This window comes from Pogona vitticeps, chromosome 1 (genome assembly GCF_051106095.1).
Source record: "Pogona vitticeps strain Pit_001003342236 chromosome 1, PviZW2.1, whole genome shotgun sequence".
In the NCBI taxonomy this organism is placed as follows: Eukaryota; Metazoa; Chordata; class Lepidosauria; order Squamata; family Agamidae; genus Pogona; species Pogona vitticeps.
In genome coordinates this window covers 302,694,870-302,720,033 of record NC_135783.1, presented here as the reverse complement: position 1 = coordinate 302,720,033, position 25,164 = coordinate 302,694,870, and the positions used below count along the sequence as shown (strand labels likewise).

General features: G+C 40.7%; 1 protein-coding gene across 1 annotated transcript in view; it reads right to left on the bottom strand.

Annotated features, from left to right (window-relative positions):
* Positions 1–3,900: 3,900 nt before the first annotated feature.
* RHOV (ras homolog family member V) overlaps positions 3,901–25,164 on the bottom strand; it is a 37,643-nt gene continuing 16,379 nt past the window's right edge. Inside the window, exons 2-3 of the mRNA XM_072986264.2 lie at positions 23,604–23,662; positions 3,901–22,666 (exon numbers count right to left, since the gene is read on the bottom strand). Coding sequence (XP_072842365.2) covers positions 22,226–22,666; positions 23,604–23,662 — 500 coding nt within the window. The 3' untranslated portion in view covers positions 3,901–22,225. The remainder of the gene's footprint in view (positions 22,667–23,603; positions 23,663–25,164) is intronic.

The window sequence follows — 25,164 nt, the reverse complement described above, 5'->3', positions numbered from 1 at the left end:
ACATCAGCAAAGTGATAATGAAAATCAGGAGCTTGTACGCTTATTAAAGAGCACAACTAGAATGACTTGCTCTGCATTGCCAATGTGCCATAAATATGTGAATTAGCTTTAGCCCTTATTGTGGGCTCCTAGGGAAACTTCTGCAAGGCTGACTGGTGCCACAATCTGGAGGAATCCAATAATCATTGCCACTGATACTGCAGGCTGATGGGAAAGTATTGAGCAGAGCATGAAAAAAAAGTTTTTTGGACTCATCATTATGTAGGCATCCTTCAGTCTGGAGAGACTATGGTAATGTGCTCTGAACAGAGGTCTTGGAACAGCATCTAGTGCGGCTAAGAAGGCCAATTCGAGAGTGACAATCCCTTCCACACTGAAGACAAATGCAATCTGTCTCCTGTCCAGCTCCCTGATTTTGCTGGTTTTGGGACTGCCTCTTTGCCGCAGCGTGTTGGACAAGGGTCTCTTCAAAATGGGAGATGCCATGATGCGACGCCTACCTCCAGGCTGAACGCTCCAATGTCAGAGTTTCCCATCTGTTGAGGTCCATTCCTAAGGTCTTCAGATCCTGCTTGCAGATATCCTTGTATCGCAGCTGTGGTCTCCCTCTGGGGCAATTTCCCTCTACTAATTCTCCATACAGGAGATCTTTTGGAATCCAACCATCAGCCATTCTCACGGCATGCCCGAGCCAACGTAGATGTCACTGTTTCAGTAATCTGTGCATGCTAAAAATTCCAGCTCGTTCTAGGACTACTCTGTTTGGAACTTTGTCCTGCCTGGTGATACCAAAAATGCATCAGAGGCAACGCATATGGAACATGTTCAGCTTCCTCTCCTGCCATGCAGAAAGGGTCCAGGACTCACTGCAGTACAGGAGTGTGCTCAGGACACAGGCCCTATAGACCTGGATCTTGGTATATGCCGTCAGCTTCTTATTAAGCCATACTCTCTTTGTGAATCTAGAGGATACGGTAGCTGCTTTGCCAATGCATTTATCCAGCTCGACATCTAGAGAGAAGATGTCAGAGATCGTTGAGGCAAGGTACACGAAATCATGAACAACTTCCAATCCTTGTGACTACACTTCTCATAATTCCACAACCAACATGCCTTATTAAAAAGGCAACTGTTCTAAACTCTGTAATTGAGGGGGCTGGATTATGTTGGCTGCATGTGTGAAAGCATTTTATGGTAAAGCTGAGAAAGCCTAGTATTCCTAGCATATTAACTCAAGCCTGTAGTGGGAAATGGACTCTCCTGTTGTATCACAGCAAATACCTAATCCAAAGTGTGTTGGATTTCCATAAAAAAACAAAAAATGCAAAGTTCTGGGTTAGGCAATCCCTTCAGTGGACTGCTGAAAAGATACAAATAATTTCTACAGAATTCTTGACCCAGCAAGGATACTATTTATTTATTTATTTATTTATTTATTTATTTATTTATTTATTTATTTATTTATTTATTTATTTATTTATTTATTTATTTATTTATATCCCGCCTATCTAGTCGGCTTAAACATGGGAGTTTGAAAAAAAGTCCCAAAATTGGACAAGATGATATGTATAGGATAATGGACTCAATTCGCACCAGCAAAATAGGAGAATGAATGTAGGCAAGCAAACAGCCTTTGCCTTATTTGTAACTTTTTAATGATCCACAGTCCAGACAGATTGCCTTTTAAATGATACAAACATATTGCCAGAAATTTGCTTCTATGAATGAATCAGATGGCTATTTTTTGTATGTGGATGTCTATGGGCATCTGAAGTGGTTTGATCTGTTTCTCAGAGCGACCTCTCTCTATCTGAACAAAGCTGATGAATTCACACAGAGCTTGGAAAACTACTTTTTAAGAATACAGTTCCAAGGAACATTTAGCCAATTTTTTTCTTAGCTCAGAAAAGTAATTTTCCCAAGCTCTGGGTTCATAGAGAGTTGACTTGTGTGTGTTTGTCCTCCGGTTGACTGTACTTTCTGGCATGATTATTGAAGGTTTTTTTAAAGGTAGATCTTTGCTGTTATTAAAGGCTTTTGGATTATCTTATGAAATCTGTGTTGTGAATGCTGACAGTGACTGAAGTCCTGGGAGAGTCTCACTGACTCTTTCTCTTCACTTCTCTCAGAAGCCTGTTCTCATGAAAGCAATGAGCTAAGGTGTGCAAGTGCGTCATTGAACTGCCTGGGGCACTTCTATCAGCTCACTGGAGAGGAAGGTTGAAAGCTCAGATCAGGCTCTTTTCCTGACCATACTTAGTATTGTATTTCTGCAGCCTCTGATTGCAACATATTTCTGCAGACACAATGAAAATCATCCTCCAAATTGGGCTTTTGGTGAACTGGAAGGTATACTAAAAGTGTCCCCAGGTATTGTCCTGTCTGTCATATTTCTCCCACCAGTTTTGGTAAGAGGCAAACACAGCATTATTGAACATGAAAAGCATGGAGAATGGAGCTTTAAAGAGGAGTCTTATGTTACCACCATTATTCATTAAATGAAATTAGGAAGTAATGTTGCATTCATTTTGTTTATTCTTTCTTATTGCCTTGAGCTTTTTCTCACCCGTTGTCCACAAAACTGAGGAAAGCAGTTTTGTTGATAACAATTAATGTGAACATTTATTTATTTATTTATTTATTTATTTATTTATTTATTTATTTATTTATTTATTTATTTATTTATTTATTTATCGCCCCCCCCCCAACCTTTCTCCTTAAAATTATCCAAGACAGGTTACATTATTAAAAATAGAGATTGGCACAAATCGCCGGTTTGGTGATTCATGCTGGTTCATATATCGTTTGAACAGATGTCTGGCACTTCCCAGTCCTGCCTTCCCAGCAGGCGTCCACTCAGAGGCAGCACCCCAAAGGAGGCAGGGCAGGCAAACTGGGGTCCCCTGGAGCAGCGAGGGCTGGGAACTGCAGAACCCTTGTGCAGGCAATGTACTAATGGGCACAAACCACCAAACCAACAATTCATGTTCACCTCTAATTAAAAGAGAATATTAAAGCTAAGAACAGTGATTATGCAAATACTAAAATGGATTTAAAAAACAAGCAGCCTAGTTAGTCAGTACTCTGGAAGTTGAAAGGAAGTCAGGTATCATCAATATTTTCTATCTGCAAATAGTCCATCCTCCTCTACTGGTGGGGAATAATGTTGGTAGATGTAACTATCTTCTGTTTTCCCTTCTTGTTTAAAGCATTTGGTCCATATGTGGGATTTTACTGTTCAGAATGATTCATGGCCGAGAGCCAGACTACAGAAACCTATTCTTTTACTGATTTGTTGAGGGAGGGAGAGCCTGTGAGACAATATGCTGAGCAAACTGTGGAGCAAAACTGCTTCTCTTGCAATGAGAGTGCCTGGGTGGAGCATGCTGGAATGATGCTTGTAACCTATAAGCCATGTGTCCATGAGATCATTTAAGCCATCCCACTGTATTTCCCACTCTTTCATAATGGGTGGGTTTAGATAACCATGTCGCTTCACATTGCACCACATATCTGTACCTGCTATGGGGTAAAGTTCTCATCACTTGACAGAATGGTAAAGAAAATGGCCTTTATAAATGTTTGACTATTGCAGAGTGAGGTCTTTTTGCCCTTGGATGCTGTGTTTGTTTGTCTCAAATGATAAGGCCAGATTTATTGATGTCATCTGCATGTGTGCAGTAGACTGGCAGTCAAGTGGCTAAGCAGGCAGTGGAATGAATAAACAGCTGAGTTCCCAAGTGATTATATCAATAATGTGTTAGGTTGCTGGTCAGAAGTATCTATCCTAGGCTCCATAAATCAAGTATATAATGCAAATACTTTTAAAAATGTATTTGCATGATGCTTTTTAGGGACATTGCAACAAGAACAGATCAACAATTAAAGCAGCAGCAGGCAATGGGGGAAAGTCAGATTAAAGCCACGGAAAGCCAAGTAGAAGCAGAATGTTTCAAAAACCTTATTTTAAAGTCAGCAATAAGGGTATCACACACACTTCCTGAACCAGGAAAATCCAAAGATACCGGGTTCAGAATTGGAGCCATATGATCATCTGGCTCTTTGGACATTCTATTAAGTAAGTAAAGTATGAGTGCACTACAGTGGAAAGCTGAACTGGAGTAATTAGCCGCCTAGAGTGGTCCAGTGGTCCAGATAGGTGGGGTATGAATCAAATAAATAAATAAATAAATTTGCCTTAGCTGCAATTCGATTTGCAGCCTGTATTTATTAAGTTTGAAATTGTAGTAAGACTGTGGATGGATTCAGGAGTTCATCATCACTATGTGATGCAATTTACATTTCAGTCCACAGACCCCTTTCTTTCCTTCCTTCCTCTGGTCCTGCCTCTGCCAGTCCTTCCTTGCTCTGGCCTAACTTCTGCCAAACCAAGAGGAAAATGATGGGGACGTAAATACATGAAATAACAATAACTAGGGTGATCTAGTGCTAATCTCATATATGTAAGAAATTTTGAAAAAAAAATACCTCAGGGGACAACTGGGGTAGAGGAGAGAGTGTGGAGGGGTGTTTCCCTGGTCCTGAACATCACACCCCAACTACCTATGCCACCAACATACACTGACTACAGGTATGTCCCTGTCTTTACAAGAACATATCACAACAAAACACATGGGGAAAAAGCCAATTCAAATCACTCTGGCTTGGAAAAATTAAAAGCCCCTGAGTGGCAAAGTAAAAAAAGCCACTTGGGGAGCAAAAAAGGGCTGGAGCAATTCCACTCAGTCTTTGTGTCATGTGGTCAGTAAAAAAAAAACCTTCGAATTCAGCCATTTTAAAAGCGGAACAAATCCCACAGCATTTGGTCATGAAGTCTGTTTGAACCAATGGACTCTTGGCAACTCTGGTTTGCTCGTTGTTTAGTGTGACTGTAGTGTACATATAGTCTTAGCCACTTTGCCAAAAACCCAGGAGCAGTTTCATACACTTCTAGTCTCTTTGAGAAAAGCAGGCGGGAGAGATTTACAGTAACCCCTGGGAAGCCATTCATTTCATTGTATTTCAATTTTAATAGATTTTTTCTGCCCCTCCCAGGATTATCTCATGGGAAAGAAAACCTTGGCTCAGTGACATGTGGTGAAACTTGTTTGGGAGCCAAATTTCACACGCCCGATGCATCTCAGTCAGAGGTAAAACCGCATGCGGCGTTTCAGGTTCACAACACAGTCTCTCCTGGGGTTGGGGTAGGGAGAGGGACGTGGCTGGAAGAAAGGAAGAGAGGTCCTCCCAGCTGATCTTTCTCTTCCAAGACTGGTTAGACCAGTTTCAACATGAAGCACTGCAGCTCCCACAAGGACAGGGCATGGTGTCAGCCTGGGAACGGGTATCACATGATGCAGCAGATGTCTGGGGCAAGGTGAATCATTTTCCTCCTTCCCCAACTCCCTCCCTTTCCTCATCCAGTTGCACAACGGGCCTTCACAGGGACAGAACAATACAGCATTTGTCATCCTGTTGGGAACTTTTGTCTAGAGCAAAAGGGACCCACAGTTTACATGAGTAAGCAGGTTTTTATTTAGTAGGCGCTGAGAGCAAGATGAGATGGCTTTTTTAAATAAAAAGAAAACAAAAGCAAAAGAAATCTCTTCATTGTCCTTCTTGAGATTAGAGCCACACTACAAATTGTATAAAATAAGCTAGTCACCTGTTGACCTCTCACTTTTGACCTAATATAACTAATGGGCTGAGTTAACTTAGTTCAGTGAAAAGATTATTAAGGGCTGGGCCCAAGGCCCTAGTTAGCGAAGAATTCGTAACAATTCTCCCTCTCCCTCTCAGCCTTTTAATTAGGGAGAGCGCAAAGCAGGATGTCACATTCTGAAGGAACTAATTACATTATCGATTACTTTTTGGCAGCCAGGTTGCCATTATCTTTAGCATTCTGCCCACAAATGTAATTTGTTGTTGTGTCTCTTACAAACGTGTTGTGTTGTCTTTAACAGAGAAATGCCCTTTAGTTCTTTTTAATAACCAATTCTGAAACTGTTGTTGTTACATGCCGTCAAGTTACCTCCGACCCATGGCGACCTTATGAATGAGTAACTTGTGAAATGTCCTGTTTTTAAAATCCCTGTTCAGCTCTTGTAAACTCAAGACTATTACTTCGTTTACAGAGTCAATCCATCTCAGATTCACTTTTCTTCTCTTCCTGCTGCCTTCAACTCCCAGCATTATTGTCCTCTCCAACTAGTCTTCTCTTCTCATGATGTACTCAAAGTATAACCACCTCAATTTCATCATTTTTGCTTCTAGAGAAAGTTCAGGCTTGATTTGATCCCTGACCCACTTATTTGTTTTTCTGGAAATCCGGGGCATGTAGAAACTCTCCTCTAGCACCATATTTCAAACAAATGAGCTTGGTCTTGGTTTCTAGTGATATGCCCTCATGCCTGGTGATCCTTTGTAGTTCCTTCATTGCTACCTTTCCAAGTCTCTGTCTTCTTAGGTTTCTTCACTACTGTCTCCATTTGGATTGATGGATGAAGGTATGCAAAATCTTTAACCATTTCAATTTCTTCATTGTCAAAAATAAAGTTGTATGGTTCTTCTGTAGTAATTGTTTTTAGCATCCAAGCTAGATCGTGATGGGCCTAGGGAGCATGAAAGAACCTTCTGGAAGTAAAAACAGGCCATGACATTATTGGGTAGAGCAGCTGATGGTGAATCAAGGTGACTGGAACTGGAGTTAACCACTGTATGGCCCTGGCTGCCACTACAGAGCACAGAGTTTGCAGTCTCCTGAGTCATGGCTCTCCACCATCCACCATTGAAGGGGAATCACCAGAGAAAGTCAAGGACCTGCCCAATCCTCCCACCTTTTGACATGATTCATCCTCATGCTTCCAACAAAGCTGTTACAAATAATAACCACAAGCTCAACACCAACTTCTATTGCAGAACTAAATGACAATAACTAGTCTAGGGAGGGTGGATGAGGGAAGGTCCAAAGCAGAATGATTACTCCAGCCTGGGCTGTCTCTATTTATGTCTACAGGCAAACCCCCCCCCCCATTCACAGCCTAGTAGACTGGCTGGGGGCCACAGCAAGAAGAAAAGCCCTCCCCCCATTTGATTCAATTCATCTACATGCCTCAAACCACCACAGGGGCTGGTGGGTGACCCCACTGCCTCCCACCAGAACTACTCCAGTTGCAACCAATCACATAAGGCACCAAGAATATTGTGCAACCAAATCACCATCTATGCATACGTGGAATGCATCCATTGTAACCATTCTGTTTACCAGGTGGATGTCTCTGGGAAGGGTGCCCTTAACTGAAATAAATCTTTCCTTGCTGCATGTAAAATGTCCAGCCCCCTTTTCTCCACCAGGTCATTTTCTCCCAACTATATCAGTAGCAACAATCGCCACTGCATTCCATGTGGGGCCAGCCATGTAACACGAAATGACCTCTCAAGGCACAAGGGAGTTCCCCGCCTAGTTACTGTGACATACTCTCCAGCCCCATGGACAATGCCGCACTCACATATGCACACTGTTCTTGACAGAGCTGAAACTGAACAAAATATAATCGTGAGCCTCTGCCTGCAGTTTTGAATGCTCCTGGTCTCCATTGACCTATAGCCATTATATGTGCAGGCACAAAGGGCAGCAGATGTTGCTGTAAAGAACCCCATGTTTGTGTGAGAGTTAACGTCAGCCAATGCAGCCTGGAAAACTCCTGCAAATCAGAAACTTGTAAGTGGAGTATGATCAACATTGGTGAACAAGTAACTCACCAGGATTGGGCACTCCAAAAAAAATTCCTTCAAAGTTGTTACTGGGCAGGGGCCTGAAGTTGTGGACCGGTGGACACTTAGGTGCATCCTCTCACTCCTCTGTTCCATTTTGTTCTGCCTTATAACTATGTGAACCGTATCCCTTGCAAATGGGACATTCCCAACTTCCAGCTCCTGCCTAGATCTCTCTCTGGCTGAAGCCATCATGACCTTTGCTCACCTAAAAAAGGTCAATGTGAAGGCTGCCTAGAACATTCTAGCCTCATAAACTGAACAACACATCTGGGCAGAGCCCTATGTGTGTTGCTATTCTCCTGGGGGCTTGCCCCTTGCCCCACAGAGCCATCATGTAACGAAGCACCCATTGGCTCTGTCATACTCCAGGTACATTGCCCCCACTGCATTATAAGCCTTAAGGGTATTAGGTGCCACTGAGTTTAATACTCCCTGAATTATGAGTCCAAAATCCTGTGGCTCTGTCAGGAATGACTCCAGTATTCTCTGAGCCTCTGAAGCCAGACTGTAGAACCTGCCCTCCTGTAACTGAGACAATGCATGGGCAATGCCGCCATGACGTCTGTCTAGTGATTACCTGACTACTGCCAAATTGTCATATGTAAATCTGACGTGGTGGTCTCTAAGGATGTCCCACCAAATATGCATGGTGACCAATATGGGAAAAATCCAAGAGAGGTGAGATACCTGCAAATGGCTCACCCTCTCCCATACTCTGGCCATTGCTGCACATACCACCAACCCATCAGATAAACTCCAAATCCTATGCCATCTGCAGAATCAACGTGGACCTGCAACACATCCCCACAATCTCTTATGGTCTGCCAAAGAGAGATGCCAACAAAATGTTCCAAGAAATCCATTCACACCTTCAAATCCTCTTTAATTCCTCTGGTGATGCATATGTGACAATGGCATACCCATATCCCTGAGATGGCCCGGCTGAGTTGTGCGCAGAGCACACTGCCTGGTGCTTCCACTCTGTGGGATCCTAAGTGTGCACATCTTCCTTGCACCCAACTGCTGCAACCCTCACTAAGGCCCCAAACCTTCTCTGTTGGCGTTTCCTGATGTACCTGTCACAGTGTCAAGCTGAAGTTCCAGAAGTATCAGATGAGTAGCTGGCCTTTCATCTTCTTCCTCTGCCAAAGGAATTCCTAGCTCATCAGCTATGGCCCGGAATACCTGCACCCACTCAGTGCAGGTGGAAGATCCAGCAGGCCCAGCAAACAAGAAGTCATCAAGACTGTGTGTGATGTGAGGCTACACTGTCCTATCTTTCGAGCTGAATTCCAGGAATGTCAGCTGTTTGTGGGGTGTCCTGGGTCAGCCCTTCCGTTCCCTCACCTTCAACTGAATGATCTTCTCCTCTCCCTCCTCTCATTAGGATATCAAAATTCTTTTTCACTTCATCGGACAGCCATCTTTGATGCCTCCTTTCCCCTTTCCCTGCCTGACCAACACTTCCATCTCTGGCCCACTCAAGTCACTCAAAATTTGGACCACCTCTTGCCTCACTCTGCCCTTCCACTGTGCATTCATCTCCAACTGTCTCCACCTTCCCTTCTTGAGAATGAGGCATTTTCTTCATCACTTAAGAAGCAGATGGATCAGGAAGGGATAAGGCACTGAACACTCAGATTCCATGTGCCTCTTGTATCTAACGACCTGTTCATATATCGTGTAAGCTTTGTTCCTTTTTTTGTTTGTTTCCTGGCTAGTGTCTAGTGGAACTCAAAGACCTATCTTTAATGTAATCATGTAGACGAGGTTGGTGTTGGCCTATGACATGGAAAATCCAAGTTTTAATTCTCACTGACTTTGGAAATTAGAATTACTTTGGGCCAGTTATTTCCCCCCCCCCCCTGTATGTGCCTGACCTTCTCAGGGTTGTTGTGCAGATAAAATTCCAATTGGAGAATGTAACTAACAGGCAAATGTTAATAAATCAAGACACACCTTGGCAATTGAGTGGAAATGGAGTGTGAACACATATAAACACATCAACTGAATTACTCCCGAAGTCACCTAAAGTCACTTGTTTACTGTTTTTAGTGTGGTTTTTGCTTGATCTTTTTTAGTATTTCTATACTTACCGTTTTTAGCTTCAAATATTGTCTTTTAATGATGTAAGGCTCCTTGGGTCCTTTCTAAGGAGAAAGTTGGGATAAAAATGTTTTAAATAAATAATCAATTAATAAATCTATAAATAAGGTAAAGCACATCACAGGGCAATGATAGTTCTATGTAACAAGTAAGGGACAGTAATTGAATTAGGACAAATGAAAAGAGCATTACAAATTTCAAATTTTCATGTCCATTCAAATGTTTCATCAATCTGAATCATACAGAAAAGACAGAAAATGAGTCAGGGTTGAAAAGACATTTGGAAAAGATTAAACACTTCACCTCTACTGCACTTGCTATGTCTTGATTTTTTTTTTTTAAGCAGCAGTGTTGGCTGTTGTTGAATTAGATTGGTAGCATCCCTGTTAAAAACAAGTGCATTTTTCTCTAAAGGTCAGAGTAATTAGAGTGGTTAAGTTAAGTTCCCTGTGGTCTCATCAAAATTATCAATTGAGATGTAGTGGCTGGTTAACACTGACATTTCCAGGTTGTTGTGCATTGTAAATGGGATTTAAACAAAGGCAGCAGGAAGTATAAATCTTCCTAGGGATTTTCAAAGCTGAGCCACACCTCCCATTAGGGAGGGGAAACTCACAACTGGAACAATACTTGGTATTCCCTAAGAAGCAGAAAAGGGTAGTAGTGCCAGCTGGAAACTGAGGAAGTGAACCTAAACCTTTAAAGGATGTCTGTATTTCAGGAAGGAGATAGAATGGCTGAAGTCTACAACAGATATGTGTATTTTGTGTGAAGGCTTCTCACCATGGGAAATAGATTTGACAACTGTTGCGTGGATAGGCGGTGATTTAGCATTTATTACTGAGGGAAAAGTAGTAGAATTGTTTGACATTCACCATGTATGTCAGTTAAAAATTATGTATTTTTGTTTTGATTAATATTGGCTGCTACCCAGTATGGTGTATCATATAGGGTGATAGATAAGGACTTAGGAGACCTAGGTTTGACTCCCCCCCCCCCCAAGTCATGGAAATGCACTGTGTGTGTGAATTATAAAATTACTTCTTAAATATCTGTTTGTCTACACACCTGTTTTGGAGCAGGTTGGATTTTTATTTGTTTTATTTTAGGTTGCCTTTCTCTCTATTTAGATTGGTTAAGTAGGGTTACCAGGAGGTCTGGCATGCCACTGGGTGTGATCCTCCCATCCAAATACTATAGAGACCTCAAAGGAACCTATTTGGTCCATCAGAGCCCACTGTCAATTTGCTAGTATCTTGAAGTGGTTTAAGGAGAGAGCTACAGTACATCAGGATATTGGCAAATTAAACACTTTCTCAGCTCTGGGGTGGGGTAGGGGGCTAAGGAACTGAATTTATTTTAGGTGTATTAAAGGAGTGCCAAGACAGAAGACACTACCCAGTCTCCATTCAAGCCTGCCTCTCACAGCTGGGGACCCTCATTTGACAATCCCTCCAAATTTTTGTCACCAAACCTCATTTGAATAGAAATTTCAAATAGGCAAGAGTGCTTTGGACATGTTTTGTGCAAATAACATGTGCATATTTGGGTGCACAAATGCTGAATACATAAATTTGCCTTCACGATTCACAATCCCAAGCAACCACAGAGGTGCCCTCCTTACCTAACTGTCCAGAGGATCATGTGAGGTTGCCAGATAAAGGTACGAGGATCAAAGGGACATCCAGTTTTGCCTGCTCTGTATGCATCAGGTTCCATCCTTGAAGCAGCCCCATAGTAACAGCAAGATCTGCTGAGCCTGTTTCTGCCACCTTCTTCACAGAACAGACTGAAAGGGGAAGACTCACTTTTTGTTTGTTTCCAGTGATTGCTGGAAATGAACCAAAACATTCTACAAATAAACAAACAAGCAAGCAAGCAAGCAAGAAGCCCTTGACAGGGGCCAGGTAGAAGGTGTGGGTAGAATCATTCTGGGGGTGGGCTGGTTCACTCCAGCAAAGATATTGGCTGATCACTGTTTTTAGAAGCAACCCAGCCCATTGCTGCAGTGGACTAAACACCTGTGTAGTCACTACCTGTGTACCGTAGTTACCATGAAAGCAGTATTAGGGTCACTGTAAGTTCCAAGTTGATAAGATATAGTGGGGTCTTGACTTGAGAACTTAATCCGTATTGGAAGGCGGTTCTCAAGTCAAAAAGTCTGTAAGTCAAGTCTCCATTGACCTACAGTGCATTGAAAACCGATTAATCCCGTAACAGGCCGTTTTTGTTCCATTTTGGTTTTTTTCTGGTCTGTAAGTCAAATCTCAGTCTGCAAGTCAAACCTAAATTTTGCGGCCAGAGAAGTCTGTAACTCAAAAAGTCTGTAAGTCAAGCCGTCTGTAAGTCAAGGGTCCACTGTATGACACATTTTTGTTTTAATCTGCAAACTGTCCTTCATCCACAAAGAATCTCAGGGTAACATATATTGATCTATTTATTTACTTAACATGCTGTTTATATTCAGGCCTTAGGCTGTTACTGCTGCTTTTGTTTTGCCCCAGTTATCACAATGGGCCCAAGTGCAAGTGCCCATCAATTCCTTCCCCAGCATCTTCCTGCCAATTCTGACTAACATGGTGCAAGCCAACACATACAAAACCCCCTTCATATTGAACAAATGAGACACCAGCTGGTCATAAGTAGAAATGGGGCCCCAGAATTTAAAACTATCTCACACATAAGAGCCAAACTTTTCCCTCCTCTAGCTCTGCTTGTCCCGAGGCTTATATCATTTCCTAAAGAGCTGAAGAAACCTAGTGATTCCCTGGGAGTTTAGCTGGTGCCATGAGACCTGGGATCTTATATGTGAACAGTGTGAAAAGTAAAGAAGGAATCACTACTATATGGAACAACTGAAAAACTGTTAATTCCTCAGTTATTTTTCTCAGGATTCATTTCTGCTGATACAGTATTCCCCTAAACATTATTTAGGCTTCATTATTTAAAATGGTACTGTGTTGCCATCCATCAGATTAGATTGCAGAGCAGTGTAAAACATCTATCTATCTATCTATCTATCTATCTATCTATCTATCTATCTATCTATCTATCTATCTATCTATCTATCTATCTATCTATCTATCTATCTATCTATCTATCTATCTATCTATCTATCTATCTATCTATCTATCTATCTATCTATCTATCTATCTATCTATCTATCTATCTATCTATCCATCCATCCATCCATCCATCCATCCATCCATCCATCCATCCATCCATCCATCCATCCATCCAAATTCTAATTAAATACTGACAGTAATATAACAGACCTCTGATGAAAGTTTCAAGGCAGATGAGAAGATTGTATAATTAAAATCTTTGTTGCATTCACAAAGGAAAATGCCATTTGTAATTAATTGCCACAATAGTTCTTTTGCAGTCATTTCGCTATTGCTTCCAGCCAGAGCCATTTCCATAACCTTGGTTCTCATCTGTCAGTCTTGGGAGCTGAGCAACAGATGACCCAGCAGCTCCAAAATCTATCACTGTGGATTTCCTTTGGTTTGAAACATTAAACAAAAACAAGAGCAAGGCATGCTGTAACTTGTCAGATCAAGAGAAAAACTGGTTACAGCAGACTTCAATTACGTACTCAGCTTTAGGATCTTGGGCACCGCAAATAAAGAGATATGAATTAAAAGCAGTGGCTAGCATGCAATCTTTAATTAATTTTTAAGCCATAGTTATCCAGGTAGTTTAAATTCAATCCTAAAAATCTTTAAAGCAAAAGTAATGCCCATGCTAATTTATGGTGCAGAAATATAGGGCTTTGCAGATCTTAAGAAAATTGCAAGTGTCCAAACCCAATTTTTCTGTTTGTTCTTTGGAGTCTCAAAGTTTATCCCAGTTTATTTAATCAGAACTGAATTGTGCAAAAAAAGATCTTCGGACTGATATATCTAAGGATGGTTCAGAATAAATAATCTAACATAAGAAAGGCTGCCTTAGATCTGCAGAGGAGTGAAGGTCATCTGGGAATGGAAACGTTTGGTTGCAAAACCTGTTCAAATGTTTCCAAAATTTGGATTTTTAAAATGAGTCATTACATCCACTTTGAGAGTTATCCCCTCAGTGATCTGGCTCACAGTGTGCTTCAGTGTCACTTAGAGAAAGACATAAGAGAAAGATATTGACAGCCTCTTTTAAAGAAAGTGGGTATAACAGAGAAACTGAACTATTTATTACAAGCATTCAACCCATATCATATGTGAATACAAAAGTTGTGGTATTTGCTGCTAAAGTCACTATATGAAGAGCAAAGTACAGTATCTGGATACTATTTGTGTGAACTGTTACAAAGATTCAGAAACATGAATGTAAGCATATTGTTTTTATGCTAAAGGTTTCTGAATGCTATATTATTGTTGCCTGAGTACTTGAGTTTAAGTGGAGTAAAGATCATATGTATATTTCATAGTTCTGTTGTTATAAATTTGTATTATTTTAGTATTGTAGTGCAAAGATTTGTGAATACCTTTGGTGTGCAGTGTTATAAAATCTAGAGGTATGATGTAAGGTGATAGTTTTGATGTAACAATTTTGATCATTGTTTTATTTGAAAAATTAAACAAGAGCAAGGCAGACTGTAATTTGACACACTGGTTACAGTAGACTTACATTGCTTAGCTGAGGTCTGTTTTAGTAGTGTCCTAGTAATTTGCTGTGAAATCATGATTTTTTTGAAGTTAATGCCTTTACAGTGATTTTGCTACTAAGTGCTGAAAGAGGTAATAAATAGAAGTGAACTGGAGTTAAAACAGAGGACTAGACAGACTGAAGACAGAAAAATCAGTAACTGCTAAATACTCGTAAAGATACTCAGAGCAGTGCCTTGTGCTTAGAACATCTGTAAGTGTTAGGTGAGATATGAATGAAAAGGAATAGTCTTTCAGTATTTTTAAGTACATAAACAAAAGCCAACCCACTGTTTAGTAAGTCCAGATCAAAAGTCTATCAAACTATGCATTTTATCATCAAAGTTAATGAAATCAAATTTTAAATAAACTCTAGAAAGGTCAAGTTACAATCAGTATGGGTGCAATCAGTGGGGATTTGTCTGAAGTTTCTTCTGGTTTAGGCAAGGGCTGGTTTGCTCCTTTTTCCAGCAACCATATGATGGGGAATCACAAACCAGACCCTCTTTGCCTACCTGCACATTTTTGGGTCCCTGTCAGGGCTGCTGCTTTTGTTTTTTGGTGTGTATAAGATTGCTCTGTTTTGTTTTGGTTCCAAAATATGTGATTGGTGGGACTGAACCAAAGTGGCTGTCACTTTCAACTTAGCTACTGCATGATCTAAGCATTTATTAAGAAAGCTTCCTCCCACTCTCCCGCAGAGGGGAAGACAGAAGACAATGCAAAGTTACTTTTAAAAAATGCCCATGTTGTCCAGCACTGAATTGGTTGCTTGGCAAGCCCATTCAGCACTACTCTACTGGTAAATACATTTTTTTAAATTGCTCCCAATTCCCCACAGAGAGGGAACAGGAGAAGACAAGCAGGGACATCTTTCCTTTTTGCTTTTTCTTTTTGTCTTTCCTTTGAAAGGATGGAGTGGACTAAATATGGATACTTGAAATGTGGCATGTTTGAAACTGCCCTGAATGACACACTGCATCTCAAAGCAAACCTGCATAGGACAATCCAGCCTGTGACTGTTTAGCCATCTAGTTGTACGCTGTGTTGTACAAGGCCTTGCTCCTTGCTTCTGCCTCTACAACGATGTGAATAAATGCTCAACAGCTAAGGACAGACTATTGAGATTTTGATATGAATATGTATTAAATATAAATGTTGCATGATTAAATGTCAAATGGCTTTTACCTGAGTCATTGTACTGATTGTATTCAGGTGTAGTTACCAAGGTTTGAGACTTAATGTTGTACAGCTGTGGTACATGATGAAAACTTTGTGTAACTGAAAATGAAGTAATGTATTTTCTGATTGGTCCCAGAACTGTACATAAGTCATGTGTAAAGGGGACATTTTCTTTGCTGTAAGTCAGATCATTTTTTCCTATGCTGTGTGTTGTATCATGTCATGTAATGCTGCCAGATGAACGTCTATTCTCTCTGTATAAATGTAAATATACTAAGCTGATACTTTACTCTCTCAGTGTCATAGTGTCTATGCAAACTAATATCTCCTTACTCTGCTAATGTTATGAGATTACACGTATAATCAAAATTCTAAACACAGACATGCATCTGATGAAGTGAACTGTGGTATAGCCTGGGATGGACAACACAGCCACTCAAGACCATGAGGGTAATATTTTCAGTTTTTTAAAAAATGTGTGTGTGTGTTTTTTTAAAAAAGAACAAAATTTTTATTGCCAAAAAAACCCCCTATTGCAGCAAGTTTTGTAAAGCATAACTGCTGTATTTAAATAAATAAAGTTCCAAATTAATCTCTGTGAGCGCATTTCTCCCCTTTAGCCCATCCCCCTTAGAAGTGCTGCCTCACTGCAAGCTGATAGGTCTAAAAAGTGATGTTCATCCCTGCTGAGATTTCCCAGGCCTATTTTACTCTCTAAGGTGCCACAAGATTCCTGTTTATTTTTGCGGTAGACAAGATGCTAATGTTAACTAGTTGCCTGATCAAATAGGCTAATGCTCATTCCCAGCCCAGCAATCTTTTTTTTAAAATATATTTGCACCTGCTTGCTAGGGATAATAGTTACCAACAAATATCTTAACTGAATCAAGTGTTTCAGAAAATACTCTTGTTGCACTTGTTTCTTCTGCAAGAATACTTTGTAATCATACTGGATCAAGCAGTGTTGCTTGAACACTTCTGTTTTTAATATTATTTTAAACCACCATTTTTCAAGCTTTTTAAATTATTGGAATAAACTTGCAGAATCAGCACCTTGCTGTTATTTTTTAGGGCAGGTGTAAAGTAGATATGGCTCAACAGGTAGAACTCTGTGTGAGGCACTGTTTATAAGCAAGGATTTCCTGACTCCCAATTGTTTAACAAGAACAAAATGACTATTCCACACCCCAGATAGCTGAAATGAAGAAAGCTGTGGGGAATAAACAGGAGTGGTTTTTGTGTGTGGAAGGATATGAGATCTATTCATTTAGAATGCTGAGAACCCATTCCTGACTCTTACAGCAGCAGGCAGTTTTCATGTTCATTTGTTTCAACATCTATGAATAAAAAGGATAATAAAAACAAAAACAAATGCATTGTTGCATCTTAAAGACCTTTTTTCAATGTGAACTTTTATGAATTATACATAGAGGAAGTTTCAATGTAAATGTTTATGAATTATACATAGAGGAAGTGGATTATAAGCCATACAAGCTTGCACCTGAAATACACCTGCTAATCTTTAAAGGGCCACAATACTTTCACCCATTTTATTATTTGCTATACCTGACCTCAAGATTCTTTAATTTTCAGTAGAACATATAAGCAGCCATTATATGTTCAATGATATGACCAATAAACAAGGTTCAAAATCCAGATTTCATGTTAGGGTAATACCTTTTTTTAAACCAATGAGAAAAGGAATAATCTTCATCAACATCTTAGAACTGCAGAGGTGGAAGGGATCCTATGGATCATCCAGTCCAACCCTTCTCAAGGAGCACAGTGGGGAATCAAATGCCCGACCTCTGGTTCTGCAGTCAGAGGCCCAAATCACTGAGCTAAAATGGTATTCCCAGTGCTGTTCTCATGAATATCCAGATGTGATGTTTGAGGGGCTGGGCAGGAATGAGAGAAAGGAAGAGGCAAAAAAGCAAAAACAGGCAGGCTAGAATTTGCTAGAATTCATAGTTGGACTTTATGTCTGCAGCAAGGATCAAATCACTCCTGTCCCTCTTCTCAGCCAGGACAGCAGCTACTTTCTATTGCACTTCAATGCTATGATGACGTCATCTGAGGGAGACATTTTTGAATATTAGCTGCTGTTCTCATTCTCCCAGAAACAAATCAGAAAATAATATAAGACCTGGTCTGTTTCTGCATTTAGCTTTTTGCTTTTCTCCATTCCTCTTCCATCCATACCTTTTGTAACATAATGCCTGACTGAGGATAGTGGTGATGAGAGTTTGTGACCCTGAAAACTTGGAGAAAGTGTTGTGCCTTTAGGGCCTAATAACAGTTATTATAGAATCAAAGAATTCTAGAAACCCCTAATATGAGGTTTAATTCTGTTTGTTTGTCTTTTGCACAAGGCCCTGCTTGGCGGATCTTGGAGTTTAAGGAAACTCCTAAGGTAGATCTCATAAGCCTGAAGTTTATTACCCTTGTTTCAAAGTACAAATTTGTTTTAAAGTTTCTGTTGATGAGCCCCACTATTGATGAGTGCAAAGAACAATCTTCACAGGAAATGTTTGGGCAGATGCCAGAAGAAATTGTCATGTATTCCTTAGTGCTTCAAGGAAATCAAACAGCAAAGCATTCTTGAATACTTTTAGGAGGTATTTTAGAAAGATTCTATAGAGAAGTGTGTGTTTGTGATGTTATGTATCTTTGTCCAAAAAGTCTAGTCTCATCTGGCAAGTACAAAGAAGTTAAAAATCATGGTCGTAATGAAACAAATATTTTTACAATTCAACAACTACAGGATTTAAAAAGCTTAGGAAATCCCATATGTCCCCCCCCCCCAACACCATCATGTAGTGGCTTCCTCACTATTATTTGCACTCCGTTCCGGATAAATCTAGAAGGTTGAAATTATGGGTGTGTGAGTTTCAGCCCATCTGATTTGTATCTGAATAGTTGCTGTAGAGATCGGGACTGCCCCACCCCGAGCTTATTTGGAAATGGCATAGATGGAATTGTTCTTGGATTTTTGCAGATATTTATGTGTTTCTGGACTTGTGAGGGTGGGGAGCATGAATGAGGAAAACAAAGAGCTATGAACTGCACTGGGGATGCTATACAGCATCATCAATTTTAGGAATATGGGCAACCTTCAGTGTGCAGCATCCTTCCTCTGTCACCATTTTGGGAAACCATGCACTCTCCGCTTTGCACAGTTGCTGTCCTCCTGCAAGTTACCCTGCATATTCATCCCTGGATCTTCTGAAAGAAAAGATGCTTATACAAAGGTGATAATGACACAGGAAAGGCTGTTCTGTGCCATTGAGAAAATAATCCACAAATGACATCCAAGCACAAACAAAACACAAGTATTTATTGATTTTCAACAAAATAAAACACACAGTCTCTAGGGCAATGGAGGAATATGGTCTCAAGAAAGAATTCCTTGCAGTCCATACAATGATGCAACATATTATCCATTAATTCCTCATTTAGTACCACAGAAGAGGAAGCACAGTTCAAGTGAAATTCTGCTGTTGGCTCTTCCTTTGAGATTTGTTCCTCAACATGCAGTAAGGCTCTCTTTATGTTCAGGTTCGCTCCAGGACAATTGCCCTGTGCACAATGGAAATGCATAAAGACCCAACATGCAACATTTTTAATGACAAAGCAAAACTGAAGTGTGTCAAATCTGGGAATAGTGATGCACAAGAACCATTCCGTGTGTGTACATTTACCTATCAGTGAGTGCATGGTTTGTCACATGTGCCCATCAACACCTGCTTTGGCTGCTACTCTACACATTGAATATGTTGTTTCTATCATCACATGTAAAATGGCCATAAGATTCATGATTCACATACAGTTCATAGCATAATTCAAACAAGCAAAGATCATCATCTTTCAGCTACTCATCAATACTTCCTGAAGCCTGGCATTTGAGTAATTGGTGAGTTCCAGAATATTCACACTTCCAGTTTTAGGTTCACAAGGCACATAAGCCCTATTCACACTTTGTGCTGTGGAAATAATGCAAGAAGGGAATGTAGGGCCATGTGTGTCAGTCCTGTCTCAAGGATCACAACATAAATAGGGCCTTGCCTATTCCATTCAACCTTTCCACATTCCATTTAAGGATCTATCGGAAGATGGCTGAGTGTACTCGATTGATGGTGCTTAGATGCTTCCCCACCCTCAGGAATCCTGAAAATTGAGAGTTATAGATTGTAGGGAGCCACCTAAGAACATTCAGTGGAATTTGTTTTTTATAATAAGAGTTCAGAGACTTAATAATAATCCCACCAACATCAGGAGTAAGAGCTGTGGGAGCTACAGGGCAGGGTGTGTCCACAACCCTATATTATCTTCATGCCAGATTTGTACATAATTTGGAACACAACCTAATGAAAATATAGTAATGCACGTAAATACAGTGTACTTCCTTTGTTCCCCTCTAGCTCACACAAATTGAAGGACTTACAGCCACTCTTGTTTTTTATATTGGGGTTCAGGTTTGAGTGACGATGCAATGTTCCATCCTTACCCCTGTGTGGGACTACTGCTGGTCCAGCGACCTTTGTGATGGTAGCTGCGATACAATTCCTAGTTTCCTTCCTTATCCAAAGGAAACAAGATCAGTGTTTTCATAAATGCAGGGCGAAGTACAGTCTCTCCTTGCTTTTCCATGCCAACTCTATATCCCTACTTCCAGGGCATCTTCCTTCATTTAAATCTGAGGTAGGACTCAATCAATAAGTAAGCTCACTAAGGGTTTCCTAGAATTCAAAACATCACCTGCCAGCAATATCTGAACCATGTAAATATTATTAATCCTCGCTTCTGTCTTTCTTTTTTGCTCTTCTTACTTCTTTAATTTCCCTCCTTCCTACCTAACTTCCTTCTGCCTTTTTTTACTTATTTTCTTCCCCTGCTTCTTTTTTTCACATACTTCTGCCTTCTTCTCTTTTCCACTTTCATTCCATGCCTTTCTCTTCCCTTTTACAATATCTGTCTTACACAAAGGTGAAATTCTCTTACATTTCTTTCAGCATCACTACATTCATCTTAAATGGGCCATTTAAACTCCAGAAGTGATCCACTACAACATAATTTCTTTTGACAGAAAATGGCAACCTTTTATTTCCTCTTTCTTTCCATGATCTTTTAAGTATGAGTTTCCTTAAGTTCAGTGGTAGCTGTCTACATCAGGTGTCCTTGGGTTAAAACTCCCCAAAGCCTTCAGCACTAGCTGTACTGGCTAGGATTTCTGGGAGTCATAGTCCAAAAACATCTAGGGAGCCAAGGTTGGGAATCACTGGTCTAGATCACTATGCCAAGTATTACACAAAAAGTTCTTTGTCAGCTACTGGACTATTTTCTCTTCCTAGAAAATCCCTTGGAAGCCACCATAGCTTTCAGTCCCTCTGGCAGATTTTACCTCCCTCTATTCTCTCTGAAGATATCAGAGTGGATTACAATAAGCTTTTCCCTCCTTGCTACAATCCTGTGAGGTAGATTAGGTTCTAAGTCAACGACTGGTTATCATGCCTGAACCAAACATTCCATTGTAAGCCCTGAAAGTCACATTTTCTACAGTGGGGATTATTTTATATATATCCCTGGTCTCTTTTTTCCTGATACTCCATTGAAAACATTTGTACCTGCTCTTTACGTGGAGTGAATTCAAAGACAAAGATTGAGAATTGATGCCTTTTAACATTTCAGCAGATAATATTTCAAATAAACATTATGATAAAGTGATTCAAGTATACTTTTGACTTTGACATGCTTATGGCCCAGGTGTTCTGTTTCTCGGAGGACCGTCTCTACTTCCAGGTCGGATCTAAAGAATTTGTGTGAGCTGGTAGTGTATGCACCTCCCCCTCCATCTTGTTTGAAGTAAGAGGACTGTACATTAAAAGCATCATCCAGAAGCACCCGGGTGAAAGTGGCCATTTGCAACAGTATGAAAATGTTACATCAGAATGGATTGCGCATGGAGTTTATCCAGGAATTATCCCATCAGTAGGGCCCTACATTCCTCCTGAAACCCGCTTACTGTTTCCCCTCAGAATACTAAGTATGTTTTCCATAAACAGATTTGGGGGAACACTTCAGAAAAATTCATCAGATGGGATTCAAATGTTGCTTCAGAATCAGCTCTGTATCACACTGACTTTGTGGAATCACCAAGGTCTTTTCACACAGTTTCACTCAGAAAGGTTCTGCCCTTTTAGGGGAGAGAGATACAACTGGTGCTCCTTCATACAACGTACCCTGCCCTACAGAATCCCAAGGGCTCAGGTAGCAAAAGGTCTTCATTCAGCACTGAGCAAACCATCTCTGTTTCTTCAAGGCTACACAAGACCATTCAGTGGCCTGATGCTTCACAGTTCCACTTCCTGTCTTCCAGGAAAGTCTGCCACAGCTCCACAAGAGCTGGGATTCCAAGTCACCTTGATATTCAGTGCTCTCATTGCTATAGCTGTTACTTAGTCACTTCACCCTCTCTGGGAAAAGCTCTGAGATCCAGTTCTGGTTTGTAGGCCAAAGTAACTTCAGACAAAGCAGAAGAATTTCTTCCATCTGCATTTGGAGAGGGTCTTGATTCCCTTGGCTGTCATTTTCTTTTCCTGATGTGCCTTGTGTTCAACTGCACTGACAATGGCTGTATCAAAAACCTCCTTCAGGTTCTTTTGAGTTAGGGCAGAGCACTCTACATAAGTCTGGGCCCGGATTTTCTCTGCCAGGCCTTCAGCCTGAGCTCTTGGCACAGGCTTTACATGGTAATGGTCCAAGCTGATCAGCACGTTGACATCATCACGTAGGTCAGCCTGTGTTCCCACCAGCACCACTGGAGTTTGGGGATTGTGAGTTCGTATTTCAGGAATCCATTTTTCTATAATGTTTTGGAACGATGTGGGATTTACAACACTGAAGCAGACCAGGAAGACATCCGTGTCAGGATAGCAGAGCGAACGGAGGCAGTCAAAGTCTTCCTGCAGAAGAAAAAAGAGATATAGATATCAGTTTGGGACAGATTCAGCCCCAAAAAAACTTTTGCCAAATAAACTTCAGTGGACTCTAATATTCTTTGTTGTTTTTTCTACATAGCTAGCAGCTTCTTATAAAATAAAGCAACTTTCTGTTCCCCACAAAGTTCTAAAACAGGGGAGGACAACTGTGGCTTCCTAGATGTTTCTGGCCTGTTCTTCCCAGCAGCCCAGGTGACATCACCTCAGCTAAGGAATTCTGAAAAATGCAGTCCAGAAATATCTCAAAAGAGGCCCAGTTGCACATCTCCACCATAAAACCAGGAGTTGGCAGTCTTTCTCCAGCAAATTTCATGAAACCAACAAAGTGCTTGAGCCTCATAGGTTTTTTAAAAAGGGGAAATAAAGCCCTTCGGTAACTTCCTTTAATGACAGGTTCAGGCAAACTCAGACTAAGAAAAAGGGCAGACTTTAAGGTCCACTAAAAGAAGTACCACCTCAAGCAAAAAGAAAACATTCCTGAAGGACCCAAAGGAAGAAAACGAATGGTCAGGAGGCTTCTTTTGAGGAAAATATGTGCCCCCGAGAATAGATGTATATCACATTTTTAAGGACCCCAGCTGCAAAATGTATGTTTCAGTACATTTCATTTGCTAGAAAGCCAGTTCAAATGCCACCTGTAGCATCAACTCATCATAGACATGCTGAGAGCAATGATGCACTCCTTATATGCCATACAAAGATGTTAAGATCAGCTTACCATACAGAATTGTTGCAAGTGTTATGGACTTCATGCATTTCAATGGTTTTCTGTGCTTGGCGTATACTATGTTAAGATTTATTCTCACCCATTTCCCCCTCACTTCACTCTTATTTCTAGATTTCCACCACCTTCTTCCTAGCATTGTTTTGGCATTTCATCAAAGCTGCATGGGGAGCTCACCTGTCCTGCAGTGTCCCATAACTGGATACGGACTGGTGCACCATCTACCAGGACCTGGACTGCAAAGAGGGAAAGAGAGGAGGGATGAGGATGATAAAGTACATTCACTAACACTGAGAGCCTGGAAAAGTTACTTTCTTGGACTACCACACCACCATTCTCCAGTCAACATGGCTGCTGGCATGCTGGCTGGGAGATTCTGGGAGTTACAGTAAAAAAAGAGAGCAGTTTCTCCCCTAGTTCTGCTAGTACCTGTCCTGCTCTTAGTATGTCACTGACACCCATAATACCCTTTCCTAGTTAACAAGCAGATTGTCTACAGACTAAGAAAAAACACATTACAGACTTTGAAAGGAAATCCAGTGTGTATCCAAGGCAGATTTAAAACCATACAGTCTCCACATGCCAACAACTTTAACCTCTATTGGTTCATTGCCTCTGCTCACCCATTTACATTATGAACAGGCAATTGTGGGATCATCTCAGGCCATGCAGTGTGCGAAGCAAGACATGATTCCACCACGTGAAAAATAATAATCAACCAGATTTTTTTTTCCATACTTCCATCTTTGGTACATGTACTGATCATCATGTACACAGGCTACAAAGTTACCAGAGGCACTGTGATTCCTTAGGTTTTTCAGTTCATTTTTTGTGAGGTGTCCACATAAAATGGTTCAGCAGATATTCAAAACACCTTCCTTGGCTTCTGGGTAGCTACGGAACTGTTCATCTGAAAATGAAAATACACTGTGCACATGAACTGTGCAGGAAGCAGGTATGTACTTACCAACAGAAACATGAAAAGTAGCTTTTGCTTTATTGTGTGAATACCATTTTTATTATACTTTGAGTGATCAGGGGTGCAATAATGGAAGGGGACCCAAAAGGAGATGGCAGTCTTTGCAAATGATTTGGATCCAGATTTCATCTTCCCTGTTAATGCTTAGTAAAATGTAATCCTGCCAGTTATATGCCAAATATTTGGATTAATCTCTCCACATATTTAGACAAGAGATAAATACACTGCAGTCTTCAAGTGTGAGTGCATCTTTGATCCTACTGCTAATATATGCAGTATATGTGTATACATAGGCACACGTGCGTGGGAATACACACATGTGCACTCCTACCTACACAGAGTTATTATTTATAAAGCTTGCTTATGCTGGCTAGGCACCATGGAGTGATCAAAATCCTTGGACCAAGATCTGCTTGTGGCATAACATACAACACAATAAATACACATTCAGCCCTCAGCTGTGGCAATCTGTGTATTTGTTTTTCACTATTTCTTACGCAGACACGCTTCCGAAGAAGCAGCTGTCTGAAGGACGAGAGTTCTCTCTGTCATGCTGATGAAGAGGTGGAAAGATCTACTGCAAATCTCCAGAGTTGTTCACTGCCAAAAATGGAACAGTTCTGCTGGCAATGAATTCATACTATGTTTGCACCAACACTACGGTGACAGTAGTGTCAGAAAAGGAAAGATTCCTGGCGTGGCAAAACAACACCTCAGTGGAAATATCCCTGTCTGACAGCTTTCATTATTTTATTCACA